This window comes from Equus przewalskii, chromosome 5 (genome assembly GCF_037783145.1).
Source record: "Equus przewalskii isolate Varuska chromosome 5, EquPr2, whole genome shotgun sequence".
Lineage (NCBI taxonomy): Eukaryota > Metazoa > Chordata > Mammalia > Perissodactyla > Equidae > Equus > Equus przewalskii.
This window is the reverse complement of record NC_091835.1, coordinates 54,045,847-54,070,037: the sequence shown is the minus strand read 5'-3', so window position 1 is coordinate 54,070,037 and position 24,191 is coordinate 54,045,847. Positions and strand designations below refer to the sequence as shown.

General features: G+C 37.9%; 1 protein-coding gene across 30 annotated transcripts in view; it reads right to left on the bottom strand.

Moving 5' to 3' along the window:
• PPFIBP1 (PPFIA binding protein 1) overlaps positions 1–24,191 on the bottom strand; it is a 169,354-nt gene that overhangs the window by 9,208 nt on the left and 135,955 nt on the right. For 8 of the 30 annotated variants that reach the window (XM_008515856.2, XM_070620889.1, XM_070620875.1 and 5 more), the window contains 14 exons: positions 22,747–22,808; positions 19,040–19,124; positions 16,399–16,553; positions 11,104–11,219; positions 10,472–10,528; positions 8,837–8,897; positions 8,454–8,483; positions 6,406–6,577; positions 5,894–5,926; positions 3,433–3,583; positions 2,989–3,117; positions 1,358–1,508; positions 286–397; positions 75–163 (listed from right to left, as the gene is read on the bottom strand). In XM_008515856.2, coding sequence (XP_008514078.1) covers positions 75–163; positions 286–397; positions 1,358–1,508; positions 2,989–3,117; positions 3,433–3,583; positions 5,894–5,926; positions 6,406–6,577; positions 8,454–8,483; positions 8,837–8,897; positions 10,472–10,528; positions 11,104–11,219; positions 16,399–16,553; positions 19,040–19,124; positions 22,747–22,808 — 1,403 coding nt within the window. The remainder of the gene's footprint in view (positions 1–74; positions 164–285; positions 398–1,357; positions 1,509–2,988; positions 3,118–3,432; positions 3,584–5,893; positions 5,927–6,405; positions 6,578–8,453; positions 8,484–8,836; positions 8,898–10,471; positions 10,529–11,103; positions 11,220–16,398; positions 16,554–19,039; positions 19,125–22,746; positions 22,809–24,191) is intronic. The other 22 variants (XM_070620884.1, XM_070620894.1, XM_070620877.1 and 19 more) reach the window with 3 other exon arrangements.

Sequence of the window (24,191 nt, the reverse complement as noted above, 5' to 3'; positions counted from 1 at the left end):
TATTTTGCTTACTCTATTTTTGGATTAAAAAAAAAATTTTTCACTCCTCCAAATACCAGGAATGAATCACTTACAACAGTCATGTAATGGAGCATTCGACCATCTACCCGTCCTTCATCAAACTGGGTCTTGTACTGGGGCAGACCAATATCATCCAACCATCCTAAAGGAGAGAAATTAGTGCCGTTACCAAGCCACAGAACACTGTTCCTGTGATTAAAAAGAAAACGCATCTCTCTCCCTCTCTTCATTCATTCATTCATTCATGAATTTAAAACCTCTTACTAGTGACCCAGTTGAAATCCAGCTTTCCATGATTGGTTTCTTCTTCTGATCCCAGGGCTTGCAGCGCCAGCTGCAGTTTCTTTCGATGAAGCGAATGCTTGATTCCAAGTTCCTGAAATAATAAACGGAAATATCGGCTTTACAATTGTCCATATGGGCTGCATGCCACTGGCAAAGGATGCAAATTCCTCCAAAATGAAGCTAGCATTAAAGACCCAATAACTACATTAAATCAGAATACTAACTCAGCTAGTAAAATGTTGCTGAACAAAAGGCCCCAGAAAGCCAAGACCACAGCAGTTAATTTAGCGGTATGTTAGATATTCCCTATTAGGCTCATTCCTTTGCAAGATAGGAACTGTAGCACAATAATAGGAATCCTACTCTTATTTTGTATTAAATGTTAAATAATTAGGAAGATAGGCTAGCCCAGTGGCACAGTGGTTAAGTTTGCATGCTCTGCTTTGGTGGCCCAGGGTTCAGGGTTTGGATCCCAGGCACGTTCCTAGCACCGCTCATCAAGCCATGCTGTGGCGGCATCCCACATAAAATAGAGGAAGATTGGCACAGATGTTAGCTCAGTGACAATCTTCCTCAAGCAAAAAGAGGAGGAATGGCAACAGATATTAGCTCAGGGCCAATCTTCCTCACCAAAAAATAAATAAATAAATAATTAGGAAGCAATGTTAAATAACTGGACATAAAATGTAGAGCTCTTTTTTCTTTCCTTTTGCAAAGTCAAGCTGAATTGCATATATTACATTGAGCAGGTGAGCCACTGATAAAGCCACAAAATGACTGAGAAATATGAGCTGAAAGTTTATTATGACTATACAATTATTTTTCATTGAAATGCCCAGTGGCTTAAGTGTTCCATAAAGAATCATTAAAACCAAGTTCATCCTTTTACGTCCATGAGACAGAATAAGCATGAAGCAGGAAACCCAAACTTTTTCAAGAGAACTTACTGGCTCCACCCACTCCTCTTTGTGGAGTGCAAAACAATCCTACATTCATATTCTCTTTCTCTCTCCCAGTCTCCATTGTGTAAACAAAATAGAGAAGCAGTCACCTTCTCTAGATCTTGCTGAGATGCCTGTAAAAGTGTTTGGCCAGATGCAATCCAGTGCTTGCCAGAATTCAGGTAGGACCCCAGGCCCTGTTCCACAAGCCAACTGCAAACCTGCTCCTTGGTCCACTTGGCAAATGGCATATCCAAGTCACTGCAGGAAAAGGAAGAGTTGCATGAAAAACAATTCAAAGCCAATCTGCAGCTTATCATCAGAGTTAAACAACTGTATACTCAATAAATACAGAAATTCCCTGGTGTTACATTTTTGACCACAAAAAGCTTAACTTTCAGTATATATTTAGAGGAGGAAGTGGTACTCGAGTTGAAGGCTACCTTGTAAGACCATAGTCGTCATTTCAGACAACATCACAAAAGATTCAGTGTGATTTAACAAGAACATGTCCCACAGACCAAGACCGAATTGAACCAGGTCAAGTCACTGTACTAGTTTCAACCAAGGTTGTTTGAGGATTGAATTCCAAAACAGAAAATACTAGGTCAGACTGAAATAAATTCGAGTCTAACTTGAATTAACTTTAGCTAAATTATGGTTTCTCTCCAGATGGTAATCAATGAGAAGAGGGCGATACACCATCATTGAGTACGGAAAAGTGTAATCAAAGCAAATTTCTGTTTTATTTTACTTTGACACACAAATAGTGTTCCTAATTGAAAAAGAAAATGTGAGATAAAGGTTTTTTTTTTCAGATAGCACAAGGAGGTTCCCTATTGTATACAAAGAGAACATATGGCAAATGGGACTATTCGGTATTTGAAGAAGGCCAAAGTGAATTTCCTCCTTGATGAAACTTGTGCCCAGTCTTCCGCCTGGGTGGAAGGGACCATGGTTAAAAGATTGCTAGCCCATTATCACTTTGGAAAGATTTAGTATCAATGATTTGTGCTCTATGTTTGCCAACTCCACCCCTTTATTCTCAGTAAGTCAGTGCAGTAATTCCAAACCAGCCCTAAACTTTCCTACATAAGAGTATAGGAAAAGTTCTAGGAGTCTTACTAGAGAAAACATTACCTAGTCTTAATAAATGTAAGAATTCTGATAGAATGTAAGTGCTTTCACAGACTCCATTAATTGCTGATGTTTATTGAAGAGTTATTATTTGCCAGACACTTAATACATATTAACTCGTTTAATCTTCACAACCACCTTTTGGGGTAGGTATTTATTATTACTATGAGAAAAGAGGCACAGAGCCTGGAAGTAGTTGCTCAAGGTCACCCAGCTTGTAGGAAGTGATAAGGCCAGAAATCAGATGCAAGTGGTCTGACTCGAGAATCTACTCTTAACTACTATGTTATCTTATCTTTCCAGGGCTATGCTTATACTTATTTTCTATGTACAACTTAAGTCGAAGAGCCATTCTAGTACAGATGTTGCTGACACTTTAGCTCTGGCACCTCCCTAGTTCACAGAGCCCTCACCTTCTGTAGAGTTGTTCACCAACCACTGCCAAAGTGCACTACTCTAAAGATGATGGTCCCTTCCACTAGGCATGGCACTAAGCAATGGCTTCGATTTGTGTAATCCAGGGAGAATACTAACATTGCAGGTGCTCACAAGGCCTTGACACGTGGGGAGAGATGCAAAAATCCATTAGTTTGGCTGTTTTTACCTGTTAGTTTGTCCCAAATCTCGAGACCAACCCAATCGGGGCCCTGCAGTTGCCCTTGTCCCTCCTCTTTTGAATTCAGGCTCAGACATGTCATCTGGGTTGAATGTAGTTGACTGACTTCTCCTAAGTCTGAACAGAAGACATAATACACATTGCACTGAATTAGAACTGAGGATGCCTTAGAGTTTAAAAGTTAATCAGAACATTTTTAACTGGTGCATACATTTGAGCTACTCTTCTTTCTAAGTCACTAGAATAGACATTTGGATTTAAACTTTAACTGAGATCTAATAAGTTAATGAATCCCAAATCACAATCTTCCTTCCATAAAAGGAACACACAAGCCTTACAATTTTGTACCCATTTTTGGCCAATTTCCCATTTATTCCCAGATTTGAGCAACAATTAAGACAAAGCCCACTCCACCTGTTCTTGGTCACTTACTTTCCAAAGAGTTTCATGATGCCTCTGGATTTCTTTTTGGAATCTGGTGATGGTGGAGACATCTGGAAGGGACTGCTCCCCTGTGCATCTTTTGGCCGAGAAGGCACACCAGTTAGATCTAGGTGCTCAGCTGTCTCCTTTTCTGTTTCAGCTATCCCAAGAACAGAATACAAACTTGATGCATTTTAAAATATGGAAAGAACACGACTAGATGTTAACCTTCTTGGCCTTAGCAACTGTTTAGAATCCTTCTTCTGTAGGTCTTATAAATCAGTGATTTACAAAGAGCACCCAGCAAATGTTAAAAATGGAACACAAAAGTATGTTCTACTCTGTAATCTCTTGTGTACAAAGTTAACTAATTTACAAATTATAACCCCTCTGAGATTCAAAGGCGTGACAGGATTGCCATATTCTTTCCTTGAGTGATTTGAGTTCATAATGAAATTATTCTCAACCTTGCTATAGCAATTATTACTGCTGGCTATCTCCTACATCCTTCAAAATCATCATCTCCTTCAGCTTCTTGTCATGACGCTCTCCTGGATCTGTCATCTGATAGTTCCTTCTTTGCTGTAGCACCCCTGTTTTTTCTTCCTCCTCCACTCCACTCCAAGATTCTGTTCTAAGTTCCTTCTGCAGGATCTCTTGACAAGCTCACCCACTCTATGCTCAGCACCAAATGATGGTGTCATTCATTCACAAACATTTGGCATCAAAATCTCTGGGCCTATAGGGTTTCGCCAGTTTGAATCCTGGGCGCGGACATGGCACCACTCATCAGGCCACACTGAGGCGGCATCCCACATGCCACAACTAGAAGAACCCACAACTAAAAATACACAACTACCTACCGGGGGGCTTTGGGAGAAAAAGGAAAATAAAATCTTCAAAAAAAAAAAAATCTCTGGGCCTAATCTCTCTCCCCAGCTTCAGTGTCTCAACGCTGGATATATTCCCAATTCGGTATGCCAAGGACATCCTGGCAACAAATCCATCCGATATTCCTGAGCATCTTCTCTTAAATTTTCTTATTTAATATTTCATTAATACTAACTAACACTCTCCCTGTTACTCCAGTCCAAACTCTTCAACATTTTCTTTTCATTCCTTCCTCTACTTCGGCATTTACATCAAATCACTTACCAAGTTCTGGCAATTTTTTATTCAAGAAATCTATTCCTGTGCATAACCTGTTATGTTCTAGGCACTGAGAGGAGACTAAACTGGATATGCATAAATTTTTCTTTTGCTGCCTGTTGATTTTGCCGTAAAAGAACAACATCCAAATTTGCTACTCTCAGATCTCCCAGCATTAACTATCTCAGTTCTTTTAGCTGTTCCTTAATGGATGGTCCCACACAAGCAAAGACAAGGGCTACTGTTTCCACAATGTGAGATGGTACACTTTTATAGAAGGAAAGTAAAATCTGCACAAAAATCACAGGAATGGTGTTTCAGCCAGATATAAAAGTTGCAGAGGCTGACTTTTCTATGAAGCGGAGCTGTGATTATAGGTTATAATAAGCAGCATTTGCCTCTTAGCATTGACAGTACATTTCCTCTAAGAAAGATGCAAAAACATTTGAAACTAGCTGTCTGAATAGATCAGTGTATATTATTCATCCAGTGTTCATTCTGGACATTTAAGGCTACAAAGAGAGAGAAGCCACCTTTGCTGATCCCCATGAATAGACAAATATGTGGCTATCTATCCAAGGTAACAGAACCTACTGGAAAATCCAAAGGAACCTTTCCATTCAAACCCTGTGGCCATGATGGGTACAGGTGTCCCCGAAAATGTTGCCTAGCCTACCCTCATTTTAAAAGCATCATATTTCGATTTTGAGGATTTTTTTTTTCCTACGGTACCCTTCCCTTTAGAGAGGAAAACTGAGTTTCCCCTCTCCTAAACTCACTTCAGGGCCGACTCCTCAAATAACACACACAGTCACTTCTGTCACCACTAAATATTACCTCCATCTTCAAAGCAATAAAACGTCAGAAGAATGTTTCCCTGAGAGAAGTAAGTGTAAAATGATCATTTTCAACGTCTTCCACAGACCTCTCTACTTGGCTAAGAACTTCTTTTTGGAGGCTGGGAAAAATGTAAACGTGGAGAAGGAATTGTAAGGACCTCAAAGTTAGTGTGAGATGATACGCACTTCGAGGGTGAAAGAGCTGGCATTTATAATGCAAGGACGTTGCTGCCCTGCCCTCTGAGAGATGCTGTGCACTTCTAGGTCCTCTGAGCTACTCGCAAGGTGTCATTAGCATTGGTTAAAACAGCGTTTAGGCTTGAAAGCAAAGGCTCTGCAGGTGGAAGGAACATTCTGAAGTAGAGAACTACATTTTCTGACTGCTGCCAGCTCGCTTTCTAGAGATCACAGATGCCAAGAGCAGGGATTAGCTCGGTTGGGAGCACAGCGCTGGCGAGGGCAGGCATGCAGGGGTACAATACCTAAGGTGGGTGCACTGGCACTTCGTTTACGATCTTCAGATATCCCAACAACGCACACAATCACACGCAGCCCAATGGAGAGAACACAGGGGAATGACAAAATGAAACACAGATCAAACTCCTACTCACGAAATACACACAGTGAGAGGGGAGGCAAGCACGGCACTGTGCTTCCGAGGTTACACACAGACTCCATTAGCAGTGTCAATATGGGGTTAATTTTGTCCTCTTTCAAAATAGATGGGAAGCTGTTTACAATGAAGTCAGAGAGAATCACAGTTTTAGGCCTTTCCTCTAGGTCTACCCCCCAGAACAGAGAGCAGGGTGAGAGTTACGCAGAGCTATCTTCACACCGCTGAATCAAACCCACACAAGTATTTTTTTACCCTCCAGTTAGTCACCTTCGTTTCTGAGAAAGAGAAATGTATGAACAGATGAATGAGGGAAAGGAAGAGATTGATCTTTTCCTCATCCTGAAAGAATTAAGACAAAGGCACTTGGGCCATAAATACCCAAGTTTGGTGCACTTGCTGTCCTCTTGTTACTTTTTATTTTAAAAAAGCCACGACCGAAGGAAGATCTGGCTTTTCGAGTGCCAAAGGGGTTGTCATCCATGGAGGCATCATGTCCTGGGGCTTTGGGAGGGAGGCTCCCAAATGGGCTGCTTTCTCCTGGAGCTTTTTCCTGAGAGAGAAGTAATAATAAATGTAACATAACACCAATGCACATAATTATTAGGACACGCTGCGTTTAATACTAAATATGTTACATAGGTGATTTTATTTAAAAGAATGACTGAATTAACAAATTGATTTTGAATATCAAATTCCACATTAGAAGTTAAAAAGGTCAATTCTGAAAGCTACTTAAGAAATAACAACAGAAGCAACAACAGAAATATGGTCATCACTAACCCATAATCCATGTGATTAGAACTTGAAATACTAGGATAGATAGAGAAATTCTCAAATTTTATTTGCCTCGTTCCCCCAAAGACATGGAGATATGACATAACTACAACAGCAGATTTCTTACTTTCCTAACACTTATGACATAGGTTTGGCTATAATATAGTTCACAGTCTTTATGACTCCATCAATAGATCCCCAATAGAATATAATTATTCTAAAAAGTAGGCATTAGTCCCAAGCTCCACATCAGCAATATAAGGAGATTCTACTCATTCTTCTCCAAGAATTAATAATAAAATGAAGTCACAATCAGCAACCATTTAAAACATTTGTTTTTAAATGGGATTCTGGGATATATTCATATCTCGCCTGTGAGTTACCAAACATGGATTACCCATTTTTCAAAGACTAGGATACATTCAGATATACTTAACATTAAAACTAAACTTGCTATAATTAAAATTTTCTTGGTTGACTCAGAAGCCACTTCAGGTGTCTAAAATATTTCAAGGTCTTTATCAAGAACTTCAATTGTGATTAAATTATGCTTTTAAATACTGCTTATTTTTGAGCTCTCCGGTTATTTGAATTGGCAATTATAGTCACATGGTTGGTTATTTTTTTTAGTAATTGTACGAGGAGGCTTTTGTTTGCATGTTCTCATTTCTCTAACATCTCTTGCCCTCTGCTTCTTTTTTTGCAGACGTGGAGGAGGGCAAAGGGTTATTTGACTCTATATAATCTACTCATAGTAACTAAAAAGTTAGAGATGCCACAATTCAGTGGTACTATTATCTACATCTCAATGCTTACGTCAAAATCATTTAACCATCTATTAAATTGGCAGGATAAAAAGAACAGAGGGTGACTAATTACGGCTGTGTCCACCGTCTGTGCTTTGTCAGTTATACCTACATTATGACTCGAGGCACTGGGAACCAACAGCCAAGAGACTGCGTCTGGAAGGAGCCCGTCTACCCGACTGTAACCTTTACAAGGTTAATGTTAACGATCAAAAATCAGAGGAAAGAAGAACCAGAGCCCCTGCTGATGATGTCTTTAAAAATACCAAAGGTTTGCTGTAGACAGACAGTGGTTATATAAAATAAACTGCTGGTGATCTAAGAAGGGCTTTTTGTGGTGTCTAAGGAAGCTGAGTTATGATCGTTATGGTCATCAAACACATGACTGAGAGTTTGGGGTTTTGTTTCTGTTTTTACAATAACTTATTGAGGTGAAATTCATATAACATAAAAATAACTATTTTAAGTGAACAATTCAGTGGCATTTAATACACTCACAATGTTGTGCAACCACCACCGCTATCTAGTTCCGAAACATTTCCATCATTCTAAAGTAAAATCCTGTACCCATTAAGCTGTTTCTCCCCATTTCAATATCCCTCATCCCTGGCAACCACCAATCTGTGTTCTGTCTTTATGGATTTATCTATTCTGCATATTTCACATAAATGGAATCATACAACATGTGATCTTTTATGTCTGCCTCCATTCATTTAGGATGTTTTGGAGGTTCTGAGTGTTTTGGTTTATTGGAGACATTTAACATTAATCTTACATATTAGACGTCTAATGCATATATCAGAAGTCTCAGACATTTTTACATTGTAATCTAGACATAAAAATTACCTCTGAAGGCTTCTGAATAGGCTCCTTTTCCTGTTCAAAACAACGACAAAATTTAAGGTTGTTATAGGAATGCTTTACGTATTCAGAATTTGTCACATATAATTCCACAAATTAAAATAAATTTATATCAATTTCTAAGCTACAAAATCTCAGTTTCATTTATTTCTACAATGTTTTACTAAAGTCTCCATTTTTGGTTTTATGTGCTACTTTCAATCCTTCATACTCATACTTCTTAATATTTACCATTAACTGTGGTATCCAATAATTTTCCTTTAGAGAAACCACAAGTTCTTAAGAATTTTATTTGCAAAATGGGAAAAGATGAAGGTCCCTAAATATTTTCTTCTCAGGGTAAAAGACAGAAAGAACACAGAACCAACCCCATCTGATGACTCTTTCTTCAGGTTGCCCAGGCTGCTAGACTTTTGAAGACTTGAAGTCCTGAAAACAACAACAATAATAATAATTAGGATTAATAATAAATGGAACGGTGTCACTGCTTCAAGTAAAATACCTTAGGAAAAAAACTAAAATTGTGTGTGCGTTGAATTATGGTAATAAAAGAAAATCTGGATTCAGGCAGTCACTTATGTGCTTAACTAAATTATAACATTTAGTTCTTTTAAAAGCAGGGGTGGTTAACTGTCCTGCCAATAACTCTAAATGTCCTGCACATGTGAAAATAGCTGGAAAAACACTTAGGACTATCCTTGTGATGTTAATATCTGAAAATAAACCAGCGTTTTCAATGGAGTAGTGGTGCATGCTTTGCCTGTATACAGTTACACCAGGAACTTTTAATTTTTTTATTTTTATTTATTTTTTTTGGTGAGGAAGATTGGCCTTGAGCTAACATCTGTTGCCAATCTTCCTCTTTTTCTGGTTGAGGAAGATTGTTGCTGAGCTAACATCTGTGCCAGTCTCCCTCTATTTTGTATGTGGGATGCCGCCACAGCATGGCTTGATGAGTAGTCTGTAGGTCTGCACCCAGGATCTGAACCTGTGAACCCCGGGCTGCCAAAGCAGAGTGCGTGAACTTAACCCCTACACCACCAGGCCAGCTCCTACACCAGGAACTTCTTAAATACTCATGTACTATTTATAGGTAATCCGTCTAATTAAAATAAAGGATGAAAGTTTTACTTTTCAATTCACAAAGGAATCAATTTTCTGAGTCTGGCAAAGCATTTCATTTTATAGTGCTAATCAAAGTATAATAGAGGAATTCCCATTGCTGCCTATAATAATTCAACTGCCATCCTTGTGAAGCCAAAGTGGCAATGTAAACATCTAGAGAGTTTTCTCCTTTACGTAATTAGCAATCAATTATATACAGCTGGTGTCACTGAAAAATCGAAGGCAGGAATATGCGACCAGTTTTAAAAGAGAAAGAAAAAAGTAACATCTTTGCTCTAAGAAACAGAATAACATAACATACAAATAAAGCCTTTAAATACTTTAAAATACATTTCTCATGTATTTATGTGTAAATAAGTTGCTGGAAATGTCGACTACCAAATAAAGCAAAAGATGATGGAGAGAAAAGAAAAGGTTTCATCTTTAAGTACTGCTATAAAATAGGTTTTCCTAATTTAATCCAGACTTTAACTTGGATAAACACAGATATTAGGTCAGCTTATTAAACTGAAAGTGAAAAACCCTCTGCAGCCTTTCCAGCCATGGCCTCATTCTCTGTGATTCTTTTCTGCTAGATTTATATTCAAAATATAAGTCAGTACAAAAATGAGATTAAAAGCACTGAACTCCAAATCAAAACAGATCAGGAGGGCTAAACATCTGCAGAAACTTGGCATGAGATAATGGTAAATGAGCAAGTATTTATTTGCTAATTCACAACCCCCCCACCCCCACCCCCACCCAATCATTACACCTGCATTAATTTATTCAGGCCTCAGAGTCCTTCGCTTTTAATATTGGTTACTGTTAGTGTAACAGAAGCTTCCTCTCTCCCAAAGATCAATCACATTTTTCACACTCAATAAAATGTAACTTACGAAAGACTATCGCACAGTTGGGGTTCACCAGCAGCACCAAGGATTATTTTTCCATCACTGAAATATAAAAAGAAGTATTTATGAGCTTCATGTGGAAAAGACCATATATATTCTAAGTGAACAGAATTGCAAAGAACAAAAAATCGTGCCAGCGAAGCTATTTCTCTCTTTTTTGAATGTTCTACTGTATTTCAGTTGGTCTAATTGTAAGATTAGGCAATTCATTTGGGAATATGTTCCCCCAAATTCTATTTGCCTATGGAGAAATTATTGTTTCCTTGTCCTGTCTCCTTCACGGCCATCTTCCAAACAGCCTCAGGCACATGACTGTCGCTATTCTGCTTGCCATTCTTTGATGGCCACCTATGACCTAGGATAGAAAATCCAAGTTCCCTAAAATCCTTCTCTAACCTGACCATCACACTGCCCAGCCTCATCTCCAATTACTTCCTGCTTCACACCTTTTATTGCAATAAAACAGAACTGATTATGGGTTCCCCGGCACGTGTCTTGCTGTTTCTTGCTTCTCTGGGTGAAAAATTGTATCTGTAAATAAAGCAATGCACTCTTGCTTTTGGTTGATCTACTTTGCTGAACATTTATATTACGATGTTAGGTACTATATGACATACTTCTCTTCAAATGAAGTCTCTGGCTTAGGAGGCAATTTGGCTTTTTCAGAAGTTTCCAAGCCTTTAGATGCTGGCAACAGGGAAGGGATTGAAACTTGCAAGACGCTGGTGTGGAACTGTAATATAATAATAAAAAGTCAAAAACCAATCCATCAAACAAAACTTAAGCCACAGAGTGGCAAAAAATAAATAAGATAATTAAATGGTCTATCGATAAAATTTCATACGCTTGTGTTTAGAACTCCATTCTTATATTTATAAAATCGTTTCAGGATATAAACATCTAGAAGAGTTAATCAGAGAAAACGTTCTAGAGGAAGGAAATTTTTGAACCTGCTTCTGAATAAGACACTGTATATTGTGAATAAGATAGAATAAATATCCTTAAATGAAACCATCAACAAAACAAAAAGACAACCTACCAATTTGGAGAAAATATTTGCAAATCATATATCCAACAGGGGATTAATTTCCAAAATATGTAAAGAACTCATCCAACTCAACAACAAAACAATGAACAACCTGATAAAAAAAATGGGCAAGGGATATGAACAGACGTTTTTCCAAAGAAGATATACAGATGGCCAACAGGCACATGAAAAGATGTTCAACATCACTAATTATTAGGGAAATGCAAATCAAAACTACAATGAGATATCACCTCACACCCATCAGAATGGCTATAATTAACAAGACAAGAAATAACATATCTTGGAAAGGATATAGAGAAAAGAGAACCCTCATACACTGCTGGTGGGAATGCAAACTGGTGCAGCCACCATGGAAAATAGTATGGAGATTTCTTGAAAAATTAAAAATAGAAATACTATATGACCCAGCTATTCCACTACTGGGTATTTTTCCGAAGAACATGAAATCAATAATTCAAAAAGATTTATGCAACCCTAGGTTCATTGCAGCACTATTCACAATAGCCAAGATGTGGAAGCAACCCAACTGCCCATCGACTGATGATTGGATAAAGAAGATGTGGTGTATATATATACAATGGAATACTACTCAGCCATAAAAAAGACAAAATCATCCATTTGCGACAACATGGATAGACCTTGAGGGTATTATTATAAGTGAAATAAGCCAGACAGAGAAAGAAAAATACCATATGATTTCTTTCATATGTGGTAGATAAACACATAGATAAGGAGTACCAATTAGCGGTTACCAGAGGGAAAGGGGGTGGAGGGAGGGCAAAAGGGGTAAAGGGGCACACGTGTATGGTGATAGATAAAAACTAGACTGGTGGTGGTGAACACAATGCCGACTACACAGAAGCTGAAATATAATAATGTACACCTGAAATATATACAATGTTATAAATCAATATGACACCAATAAAATAATTAAAAAAAAAAAAACCTTGAATAAGTTTATAGTAAATCCTAACAACTTTAAGCCCTGGTAGAAATCTTGGTTCTAACACACTTGCTTAAGTAACCTTAGGCAAGTCACTTAACTGGGCATCAGTTTTCTGCTCCATAAAATGAGAATGATAATGCCTACCTACCTTACAGGGTTGCAGTGATTTAAGATGAGATTTGAGTAAACTGCTTTGTAAAGAAAGCACTATTTTCACTTTAATTTCTACTACTAGTCTAATACAGAACATTGGTAAAGTCAATTATTATTCTATATGTGAACAAGACCAACTTCAATTAACAGAATTGATGAAAAGTGAAATTAAAACAAATTATAATGTACTTTGTGTCTACACTACTTAAAATACTTTGCTTAATAGTAACACTGCAACAACAACAACAACAACAACAAAAGCACAATACATTTTCCCAAACAAATGCCTTGTGTATCCTAACGATGAACTCTGCAAAAGAATTTTTACACTCTAGTTTTCAATAATTTCTGACAACCATAAGCAGTTAGATTATGGCTCACATCAAGAACTAATAAATGAAACACTTAAAAAATACTCCAGTTAAAAAAAAAATGAAGAAAATTCACCTCAGTGAACTCACTTCGGTGAGTCAACCAACCCGTGACAGCTCTTGACTTCTGGTAGTCAGCCTGTCAGGTAGGGTTACACCAGCGAACACGCTTCTAAACGCCAACCCATCAATAACAGTCTCACCTTCATAACCCCACATAGTTGATGTCAACTCACCCTTGCCTCTGAAAATCCACCAATCCCTGAGCTCTAAGCATCCGGAAAACCCTACACGTGATCAGCTCGAAGAAAATGTCCCTGACCAACAAAACTCTCTTATTTAAATAAGCAATAAACTCAGCTTTGTGATTTTTGATTCAGTTATTGTCACCCTTCGACACTATAAAAGATTACAAAATGTGAAGTCATTTTATCATAAAATAGGAGGTTATTTCATTATCATTTTTTTCAGTTTGCATCTTCATGATCAATCCTGGGCAACTTATTCGGCCCTCATCCCTGTTTCCTGAAGTTCATGTATCTCCTTGGGTTCCTCATCACGGGAAAAAATAGCTCCACTAGCAGACGGACCCATTTTCTTGATTCCCTCTCAACCTTGAAAACTTGAACTCCAACTTCAAATCGCCGCTCGGCTTTTCTTTAAAAATGTGACTGAACATCCTCAATCCTCAAATCATTCTTGTTTCAAACGAAAAATCTGTCATTAAACCACAAATTTACACAGCAAAGACTTTTTTTAAGGATATGAGATTATCTGGGTGTATCCTGCAAGTAAGAGCAGCCTCTATATATGCAGCACACTCATTGCCTGTCAAATGCTATTTTTCCCTTCAATATAAATACATACTGAACAATTGGGGGGTTTTTCCCTCTAAAATATTTCTTATTCCTTACCTAATTCCTCGTTTGTTTTTTTCTTTCAATTTTATTGAGATATAATTGACAAACAGCATTATGTAAGTTTAAGGTGTACAGCATAATGACTTGATGTATTTATTGCAAAATGATTGCCACAATAAGTTTAGTTAACATCTATCACCTTATATAGATACAAAAAAAAGAGAGAAAAAGAAAAAATGTTTTTTTCCTTGTGATGACAACTTTTAGTATCTATTCTCTTAGCAACTGTCAAATATACCATACAGCAGTGCTAACTATAGTCATCATGTATACTATAGCCCCAGTACTTAACTCATAACTGGAAGTTTGTACTTTGTGACCACCATCATCCAATCCCCTAACCCACTAATTCCTAGTTGACAACATATTTTAGCTCTCTCTTACATTTAAGAGGAAATGTTCATTGTTTTCTCCTTGAATTCTATTCAAATTTCATTTTCTCGTTATGTAATTATCAGCAACAGATGTAAAAAGTAAAGATGCCCTTTGGTTTCTTCCCACTACCTATAGTAAAAAGTTAGAGAAGAGACGACCAAAGAAAGAGCCGTTAAATATAAGGGAGCCAAGATTGGTGAGTTCAAAAATCAAACTGTTTTCCACTCCTAGTCTCTCTAGACAGCCCATTACGCAAAAATTAAGAAATGGTTTCAGGGCAAAGATCCAGCACAGGTGCTGTCAAGAAAACAGACTTAAGATGAAGCCATGGGTGTGGCTTTGTTAAGACCTGAGGAAGATTTAAGATGGTGCTGTCTCATGAACTCTTAAAAAGATGAAAAAGTCTAAAAATAAAGGGATATCCCACAGTAGGCTTACAGGGAACATAAGGTAGAAAAGGGTTTATTGTGAAGATATTTGTGGATATGATTTTATCTAATGGAGTGGATTATAAATTGACTCATAAGAAATTCCAGATGTTTAAAACATTAGACTGAAAGGGACAGAGCTAGTAGAAAATGAAAAGAAGGCTTTGGACCTGAATGGATACTTTTACAGAAAACTAATCTGCAAATACAGCCTCCTTCTTATGGAAAAGGAAGGATGACTCAGAAGGAAGAAGCACGAGCTGAGAGGACCGGGCACTACCTAATAAAGGAACTGGCATCTTGTGCTTGGTTGGATTTTGGAACTGCTATGGACTAGTGACACCTGTGTGCTTTGTGTTTTCCCTCTTTTTTAATGGGAGTTCCTATAAGCAGTTATGTTACACCTATTCCACCACTGTATGTCAGGTGTGTGGGAGACAGACAGCTTGTCCTTTAAGTTCCTGGTTCTTTAAATCTAATGGAATGGTACTCAAGAAGCTGTGCCCAAGAAGACATACCTGAGGAGCTTCACCTATATCTGCATGATGACAAGATTCTGGGATGCTGATGCCTAAATAGCATGAGACTGAGGGGTCTTTGGAGAGGGGATGAGTGCATTTGACATAGGAGAGAGATGTAAATTACTGTAGCCAGAGAGTGGAGGGGCAGATTGTATTTTCCAAATATGATTGCACCAATATATCCCACCCGACACATTCTTCTTACAATGTGGTATTGTCACTTCTCCATCAAGAGGTGGGGTCTGTATGTTTCCTCTGCATGAATCTGGGTGGGCCTATGACTATAGGAGAAGAGATGCTATGTGACTTCTGAGATATGTCACAGAAGGTAATATAAATTTGCCTAGTCCTTTTCTTGGGATGCTCATCCTTACAATCCAGCCACCATACTGTGGGGAAGCCAAGCCGTCACATGTAGTGGTTCCAGCCAGAGCCTCAGGTGAGGTCCCAGGTGACAGCCAGCCTCAACCACCAGACATATGAACAAGTAGCCTTCAGATGACTCGAGCCCAAGCCTTTGTGCCACTCCAGCTGCTGCCAAGTGAAGGAGAGACAAGATGCTCCTGCTAAGCCTTGCCCAAATGGCAGATTTGTCGGCAAGATAAATGTCATTCAAGCTACAAAGTTTTGGAGCAGTGTGCAACAGATGATGGAAGCAGACTTTGCTGCCAGTTTAATGTGAAAGTAAGATAAATGATTTTAAGACTGTTTATTTCCCTCCAGTTGCTTTTTCCAAGTCTAAAGAAATCAAAGGGAAATTTTATTCCATCATCATTCAGAGTCACCATCAGAAAGGACTAAAATCAATTTCTTTATACAATCTAATTTTATCCCCACTTTATTCCCTTCTTTACTCTTTAATAAATAGATTACAATCTCATATTTAAGATGACATCTATCTCCAAGGGATTCATATATTCTTCTTGAATTATAAGCAATTTTGACATTGCTCAAGGCATTTATTTATTAAAGAGAGGAGGAAAAAACACATTTCAAATAAAGACCTATAGGACCCAAAACCTGCCAGGACAAACCAAGTCAGTAATTGAACTGAGAAAAGAATCCATGTCTTTCATGTTATCAACAGCACTTTGCCTTTCAAGAACACAATCTCTTCAACATGAAGAAAATATTAAGAGTCAGTAAATACCTCTTCTGGAACACTTGTGTTAAACGGGTCATGACTGGGAGATCCCATTACTGGTATAGGTGATAGACTTTTCTCCAGATCACTAAAACTCTGCACGTCCAGCAAAGTGGAAACGGAACTGGAAGTGAGCAGATCTTCGTAGTCGCCATCTTGGCCTAGGAAAAGACAAAGCAAAAAGAGGTCAACAGCAACTTTTCATTTCTATTTCATTTTCGGAGCAAGATAAGAAGCCCAATTATATTGAAAGTAAAAATTTTTCTGATCCTCAAAAATCAAGGAGGCCACTTCTCCTGGCATCACTTGCAAAACAACATGTGACCTAGGAAACAACATCTTCAACTGGGAGCACCTGAGGCCCAGGGGCTCTTGGGCCACATGCGTATCCAGCAGTAGTATTAATTAATAGTGGTATTAATATGTACAATGATGGACTCACAGGATTGAAATTAAAAGTTAATTTAGTTCAACAACCCTCCTGTAATTTTGTTTCAAAATTTGGGGTTTTACAAATTTCAGTTCAGAAATAACCACAGTGAGGAATACTAGTGGTACAAGAAACCAATTCTGAATAGCGACAAAGTCACTATTTGAACAACTCAATTTTCGTCACTACTGTGCTCTTAAAAAACCGTAGAAAGGAACAAAGGACAAGAAAAAAGATAGAAGATCTTTTGATTCCTTGAAAGGATCCCTTTGTGCCATTCATTTTAAAGCAGAAAGAACAGCCTGATGAAGAAAAGCAAGCATATATCCAGCAAAGCAGAACTTTTGAGAATTTTTTTACACTCTAGAAATGAAAAGAATTAAGTGCGGAACAACCCAGTGCCAGATATTCTTTTTTAAAAACAGAAAGAATGATGCTTACAACTCTAGTCTCTGAATCATATAAAATAGTAAATCATATACTTGCTTAAAGATACTAAACTAGACATAGCTTCTTAATTTAGGTTTTAACAGACTTTTATTCTAATTTTATTAGAATTCAGATGTTATTAGAATTGTATGAGGATTAACTAAATAAATATAAATCCTAGTGAGAAATCACTATTTATATAACTCCTCACTGGAACAAGACATCATTTTCAATGGTTATGAAAATCTATCCTGCTGTATATGGTTAAAAACCAGCTCTTTTAGCTACATATTTATATGCACAGAAAAAAGACTGGAAAGAAATACATGAAAATACCAATAGGGATCATGCGAATGCAATCATAAGTGATTTTCACCCCTTTTTTCTACTTTCTAAATGTTTTACAATATAGGCTAATTACTGGAATTAATCTGTTCTTCCTTGATTTTTAAACATAAGAATTAGAGCATTGAGATTCTATAAAATGAAACAATGTTTTAAATGCTATATTTTTGTAACAATTAATTACTTGCTAATTTGCAATATTCCTTAAAAGAGAGACTCTTTTTAAGGTATGAGAAATGCCGTAAGTCAACACTAACAATTAGAGGTACACTAGTTCATTCAGATATTTATAAAGTCTTAATATATGCCAGGCCCTGTGAAAAGATGAAGATCCATTTTCCCCCCCAAAAATTCTGGTCCAAAGCAGGATTTTCTGTTTGTGAACTCATCAAAACTAAAATTTCAAAATCTGACTGTTTCACAACTACCTTTCAAAAGACTTATTTATTTCTAGTTCTTATGTGTAGAGCAAATAACCCCACCTATGCATTGCTAATAAACAAGCAACTTTCAAAGTTCTTAACACCGTTGTTTGTTTTGAGTGACTCCCAAAGCTTTTCCACATCTGAGGATGACCAATTGGCCCATCTACAGATAAAATAATAACAAATAGAACAAAATGCATAACTATCTTTACTTAGATGTCCTACAGGTTTGTTTCTTTTCTTTTTTATTTAACTTAACATATTCAAAGCTGAACACAATCCCCCTTAACCATTCCAATGTTCCTTCTCTAGGCTTCTCCACCTTGGCAAATGGAACCATCAGCCGCCTAGTTGCTTTAGTCAGAATGTTGATCTTTCTTGATTCTTTCCTCTTCTTCACCCTCCTCATCTAATTCATCACACTATCCTGTTGATTCTAACACTAAAATATATTTCCAATCAGTACCATCAGATCTTTCCACTTAAAACACTGCAAGAGTCTCTTGATTGTCTTTCCTTCCTTCCACTGCTGCTCCCTCCCAATATGGTCCATTTGTTACAAAGATCATGTCGTGGACTTGTTAAGACCCTTCAGGGCATCCCTGTGGGCTCAAGTAAGAGCCAAACTCCTCACCTGCATGACCTGGCAGGTGCTCACCTCTACCATCTCATCTCACTCTCCCCTCTGCTCACTACCTTCCACTCACACTAGTCTTCTTCTTCAACAGACCAACTTCTTTTTTCCCCTAGGCTCTTGCATATATGATTATTCTTTCTCCCTGGAATGCTATCTAATCAACTCCTTGAAGAGGCTTTCCCTGACCAACCAATCTACGGTAGGCTCATTAGCCTACCTACTTTCTGGCAGAGAACAGATGCCTAATAACATTGTTGAGTGAATGAATGAGCTATCTAATTTGGTAAATGATATGCTCCATGAACAAAATTGAGGTCAAATATAAAAGTTCATAGCCCCTTAAGATCAAGTAAAGTAGAAAAACCTTTAGAGCTACACTACCTTTTTTACCTTGGGCCAATACCACCGTATCTTGCATTTTCTTGTACCTGTTCAAGCATTGTCGAAGATCTTCTATTTTCCGATCCTATTAACAAAATAAATTATCAGCTTTAATACTATGATTTTAAGCAGTAAAAGTAATTGTGACACAAAGAATACGTAGACGTGAATTATTTACATTATTCAAAGAATACTTCTAGACTTTAGTAAAACTGGTAATATCTAGAATACTTTTCCTACATACATCAGAGATACAGAAAAAGTACCTCTAAATTTAGAGATCCTATCCTTCAGCTGCCATCTTTAAAAAACAAAAACAAAACAAGGTAATAAGAAACAAAACAAAAAAACAAGGAAAAAAAATCAACTTTATTCTCCTCCCTAACCTATGTGTCAGGTCTTGAAAAAAAAAGATCTACACCTGCTGTCTTTATCAGCCATCATTAATTACCACCTGGCTTTTTCCTCTCAAAACACTCCACTAAAGTCCATCAACCAGTCACCAGGGACCTTTTGTTTACTAAAAACAATGAACACTTTTCATCCTTTTTCTAAATTGACCTCTATTTGGCACTTAATTGACCCCACCCTTTCCTTCTCCTTTCACTTTTCTTTCCACTCTTTCTTTTCTTTTATTTTGACTTCTTAATCCCTTGACCAGGTAGATATTCTACTTCCATAATCCCCACTATCTTCCCTACATGGAGTATAAAATGTTAGACATTCAAGGTTTTGTCCTTACCCTCTTCTTTTTCCCATGCCTTCACTGTGGTGGATTATAAAGATGGTCTCCCTAGCTCCTCCCACAGGGATTTTGGGCTTGACCATGTGATTTGCTTTGGCCAATGACATATCAACAAATACGATTCAAGAAAGGCTTGAAAAGTATTTTCACATTGGGGCTTGCCCTCTCTTGCTGCTCTAGGGAACCCAGAGGCCACTATATGAAGAAGCATAGGCTAGTCTACTGAAGGATGAGAGACCATTTGGAGAAAAGACATCACAGCTGGGGCCCACCTAGACTGGTGTGTCAACCACCAGACATTTGAGTCACACCATCCGAGACCATCCAGCTCCATCCCAGCTTTCGGCTAACAGTAGAGATCAGCTAAGCCAGCCCAGACCAGAAGAACCAGCTAGTCAATCCCCAAAAGTATGAGAAATAATAATGTGATTTGTCATAGAGCAAAAGCTAACTGATACATCAACTATAGTTTAGTTTCCATCAATCTACAATTCCTTATATCTCCTAAAATTGATAGGGTTCACTCTCCATCAATCTATAATTCTACATTAATCTAAAATTGAGATTCATTTTCCAACTTACTATGAGAAATCTCCTTTTAAATGTACCATGAGCACATCAAATTGAATATATCTAAAATTAAGCTCATTCTTTGCCCCCAGTCCTTGAACCACTGCTTGGATTCTCTTAATCCTTTGAAGGCATCATCACTCACCCTGTTGCCCCAACCAGAAACTTACTCTCAAATCCAAAGATTTTAAAATCTCATCAACCTGTAAATTTTTCTAAAATCTCTTCCCTCCTTACCACTTCACTGCCATTGCCTTATTTCAGCCTGTGGGGGATCAGAATTAACCACCTCAAAATATGTCTCTTTGCCTTGATTATTTTTAAGAATGAAAGACTGTGAAAGAGACTTTGACTTCCCCCCTAACTGCCTAAATGAATTTAAGATAAAAGACCTGTCCCCAGGACAGGCCATCGCCATAGATAACTCTGGGGATAGGTAGACTGGGAGGATCTTTGCTGAACCCACTCTGATTTATCAAAGTTCTGTTTACCAAACATTTGTTTTTCTGTTTCCATGTGAATTGCCTTCCTCCCCTTTGAAGTCCCAAACCACTACCCCCAACATCCTCTTTTGTCTTCAGCTGAAGATGATATTTAAGCTGGCAGCTCAGACATTTTGGTGAGTTACTCAGCTTTTCTGGGTTTCTCTCATGTATACATGTTATAAAGCTTTGTTTGATTTTCTCCTATTATTCTATCTCACATCAATTTAATTCATAAACCAGCTAGAAAGACCTAGACAGGGTAGAGGAATTCTCTTCCTCCCCTACAAACGCTTCTTCATTTCTCACCTAGACTATTTCAACAGCCTCTTAATTGTTCTGTCTTCACTCTCCCTCCCTTATTCTTGCCTCCATTCTGCCACCAGAGTTAGCTTTGTAAAATGGCAATTTAATTATATCACTGCCCAAGGTCTACAAGCTAAGACCTCAAATTATCAGCCTAGCATACCAGGTCCCATAACATCTCACTGTAGCTCTTTTATCAGCTTCATACACCCCCCTCCACCTGTATCTCATGCTCCCAGCATGCACTGGGCTGTTTCAAGCGTTGGTTTTCGAGACACATTTTCGCTCATGGATCCCTTGCCTAGAAGCCTTCATTTTCCTGACGAACAACTCTTGCTATTCTTCAGAATTTGCTCAACTATGTGCTCTCTGAAGCCATCTGGAACCACCATGAAGTGGTGGTCCTGGTGCTCCTACAGCAGTTTGAGCATCTAGCAAGCCCTCATTCAACATGGAGAGTTTTGTTTGTTATTGTTGCTTTTTAAAGGAGATAAATCAAAACAAAATAAATTTCAGTGATTATTTTCTTAAATAAAAACTATATGGGAAGCTTGCTAATGATCTTTCTTTTTATTCAACAGTGAGAAAGACTAGCAAAAAAAGACTAGGAAAAACATATGTGGGTGGGTAGGACAAGGAATTTATTTTCATAGAATAAAAAGCAGATAAAGAGAATGAAAGGCAAAAACAAAGAAACAAGTACAATGGAGTAGGCAAGAATTGGAGAAAGAAACTTATGATAAGAGAAAAAGATCAAGATGAAGTTCTCTGGCATTTGCTTGTTTTTTACTTCCTTGCAATTACTTTTTTCTTGGGAAAATGCCTTGTTGCTCTATTCATTAAGGGACATGAGGAGAGAGCAGTTCTGATGGTAGGAGCCAAATCCAACTGTTGCCACTTGCCAGATGTATGGCTGGTCAGGTAAGGTAAGCCTTACATTACCTTAGTAGGGTAACTGCATCCCTGCTCTTGGCAGGATGAAGTGAGGAGAAGCAACGAACTCCTGGAGACCCTGGCATTAAGCCAATGTAGCTAAAACATGGCCTAGGGCCATACTTGATTTCATGGAGCCTGTGCCTCTGTTTTCCAGTATCTCACCACCCAGAAAAGCAGAAACAATCCCAGATGTGAAAGAGACCAGGAGTATGAAGGAAATAACATATACATGGAAAAGAAAATCAACATGACCAGGAAGCTAAAGTTGTCATGGGCTACTTCCTCTAGAGTTCCTATTGTAGCCCAGAATTTCCAGTGCTCACAGAAAAGATGTACCATGATGGACTGTATCCTTTCTCTCACATGTTGCCTGAATATAAAGAACGGATCTGATAGCCTGAATATTTTCTAAATTCATGAGGGGAGGGGTGAGAGAATTCTCAGTGGAGCCAGTGCTGCTGGTCTGCATTCCTATGCACATAGTCACAATTGCAACTGCCACCACCAAGAGTGGGCACACTTAGACAGGAAGGGACAATGTTTGCCCCTTAATGCCAGTAGTGTTCAGGGTACGTTCTTTCAAACTAGGATAGTTCAAGAAAATGCATGGAATGATCAAAACGGTGTTACAACACATCCACATAAATATTTAAAATTTGTCTAGATACCTTTTCTTCATTTGCTGCCATCAAAGATTCCACAGCCTTTTTCATTTTTTGTACTTCAATATCTGAAAATATCACAACATCAAATCAGAAGCCAGTTTAGTTAACACATGTGACGATAATGAGAAGCTGACTCTTCCAATTGAAATGTTTTAAGGTAAAGATGTTAATGATTCGTTTTGTTTTGTTTTTAAAAGGGCACAGCTACCATCCATATTCTGTTTTAGGGAAAATCTGAAAAATGAACACCTTCCGTCTCACCTGAATAGTCATCATTCCAGAAAGAAAACAGTACGGGTAAGAGAGCTAACTACTCTCTCTCAAAGCAACACCAAAATCCTCATGAGAACACTGAAGATGAATTTCAGTGCTATAACAATAAAAACACGAAGTTTTCAAAAAAGGAACCTATAAAGCAGTGGGCAAAAGCAATGAACAGTGTACATGATGACAAAAGCAGAAAAAATTATATTAAAATGATAATTCAGTTATAACCAAGATCGAGACACGCATGGAAAGTGCCTGATGGAATGTGATATTTACATGAGGAGTCATGCTAAGAAGCTGGTTGTAGGTTCTGTACAGAAGGATAATAAGTACTTTGCTTCATCTATAAACTTCATTTCCAATATGATTTTAAAACATAAAGGGCAAAGTAAGCCCAAAGGGATTTCCCTTAAAATGTGATATTCAAATACAAAAGCATGTTATTTTAATAACAGAATAAATCATCATTATTTTTTTTGAGGAAGATTGCCCTGAGCTAACATCTGCCAATCCTCCTCTTTTTGCTGAGGAAGACTGGCCCTAAGCTAACATCCATGCCCATCTTCCTCTGCTTTATACGTGGGATGCCTACCACAGCATGGCTTTTGCCAACCAGTGCCATGTCCGCACCCGGGATCCGAACTGGCGAACCCCGGGCCGCCGAGAAGCAAGAACGTGCAAACTTAACCACTGCGCCACTGGGCCGGCCCCAGAATAAATATTTTAAAGATGAAAAGTCAACCTAAAATGAAATCACAAATTTAAAAAACTACAACAGAGAAAAAAATTCAGCTAAGTTTGCCGCCTTCTGAGAAAAAAACCCTACTAGTTTTTAAATAGATAGTTTTTAAAACAACAGTGCACCGCACAGCACTGATATAACATTTTCAATTAAGGTACATCCTTTAGGAATTGCCTTTTTTTTTTCCTAAGGCAAATTCCCTTGACTTAAGAATTCAAAGTCTGGAGGAAAGAGTCCATTAGGGATTTATCTTCATCCTGCATTAAGTAATCTGGGTTCTAGTAATCGGCCTGCAATCTCTTTTCTAACATCAAGAGGGTATGTTTAAAGAAGCTTCTAATGTAGATGCCAGTAAAAAGTGAGCTACAAAACACTGAAAAGCAAAAGTATGAAAGGATCTTTCAACTATGGTAAAACCTTAAAAACAGTAAGTTCTCAC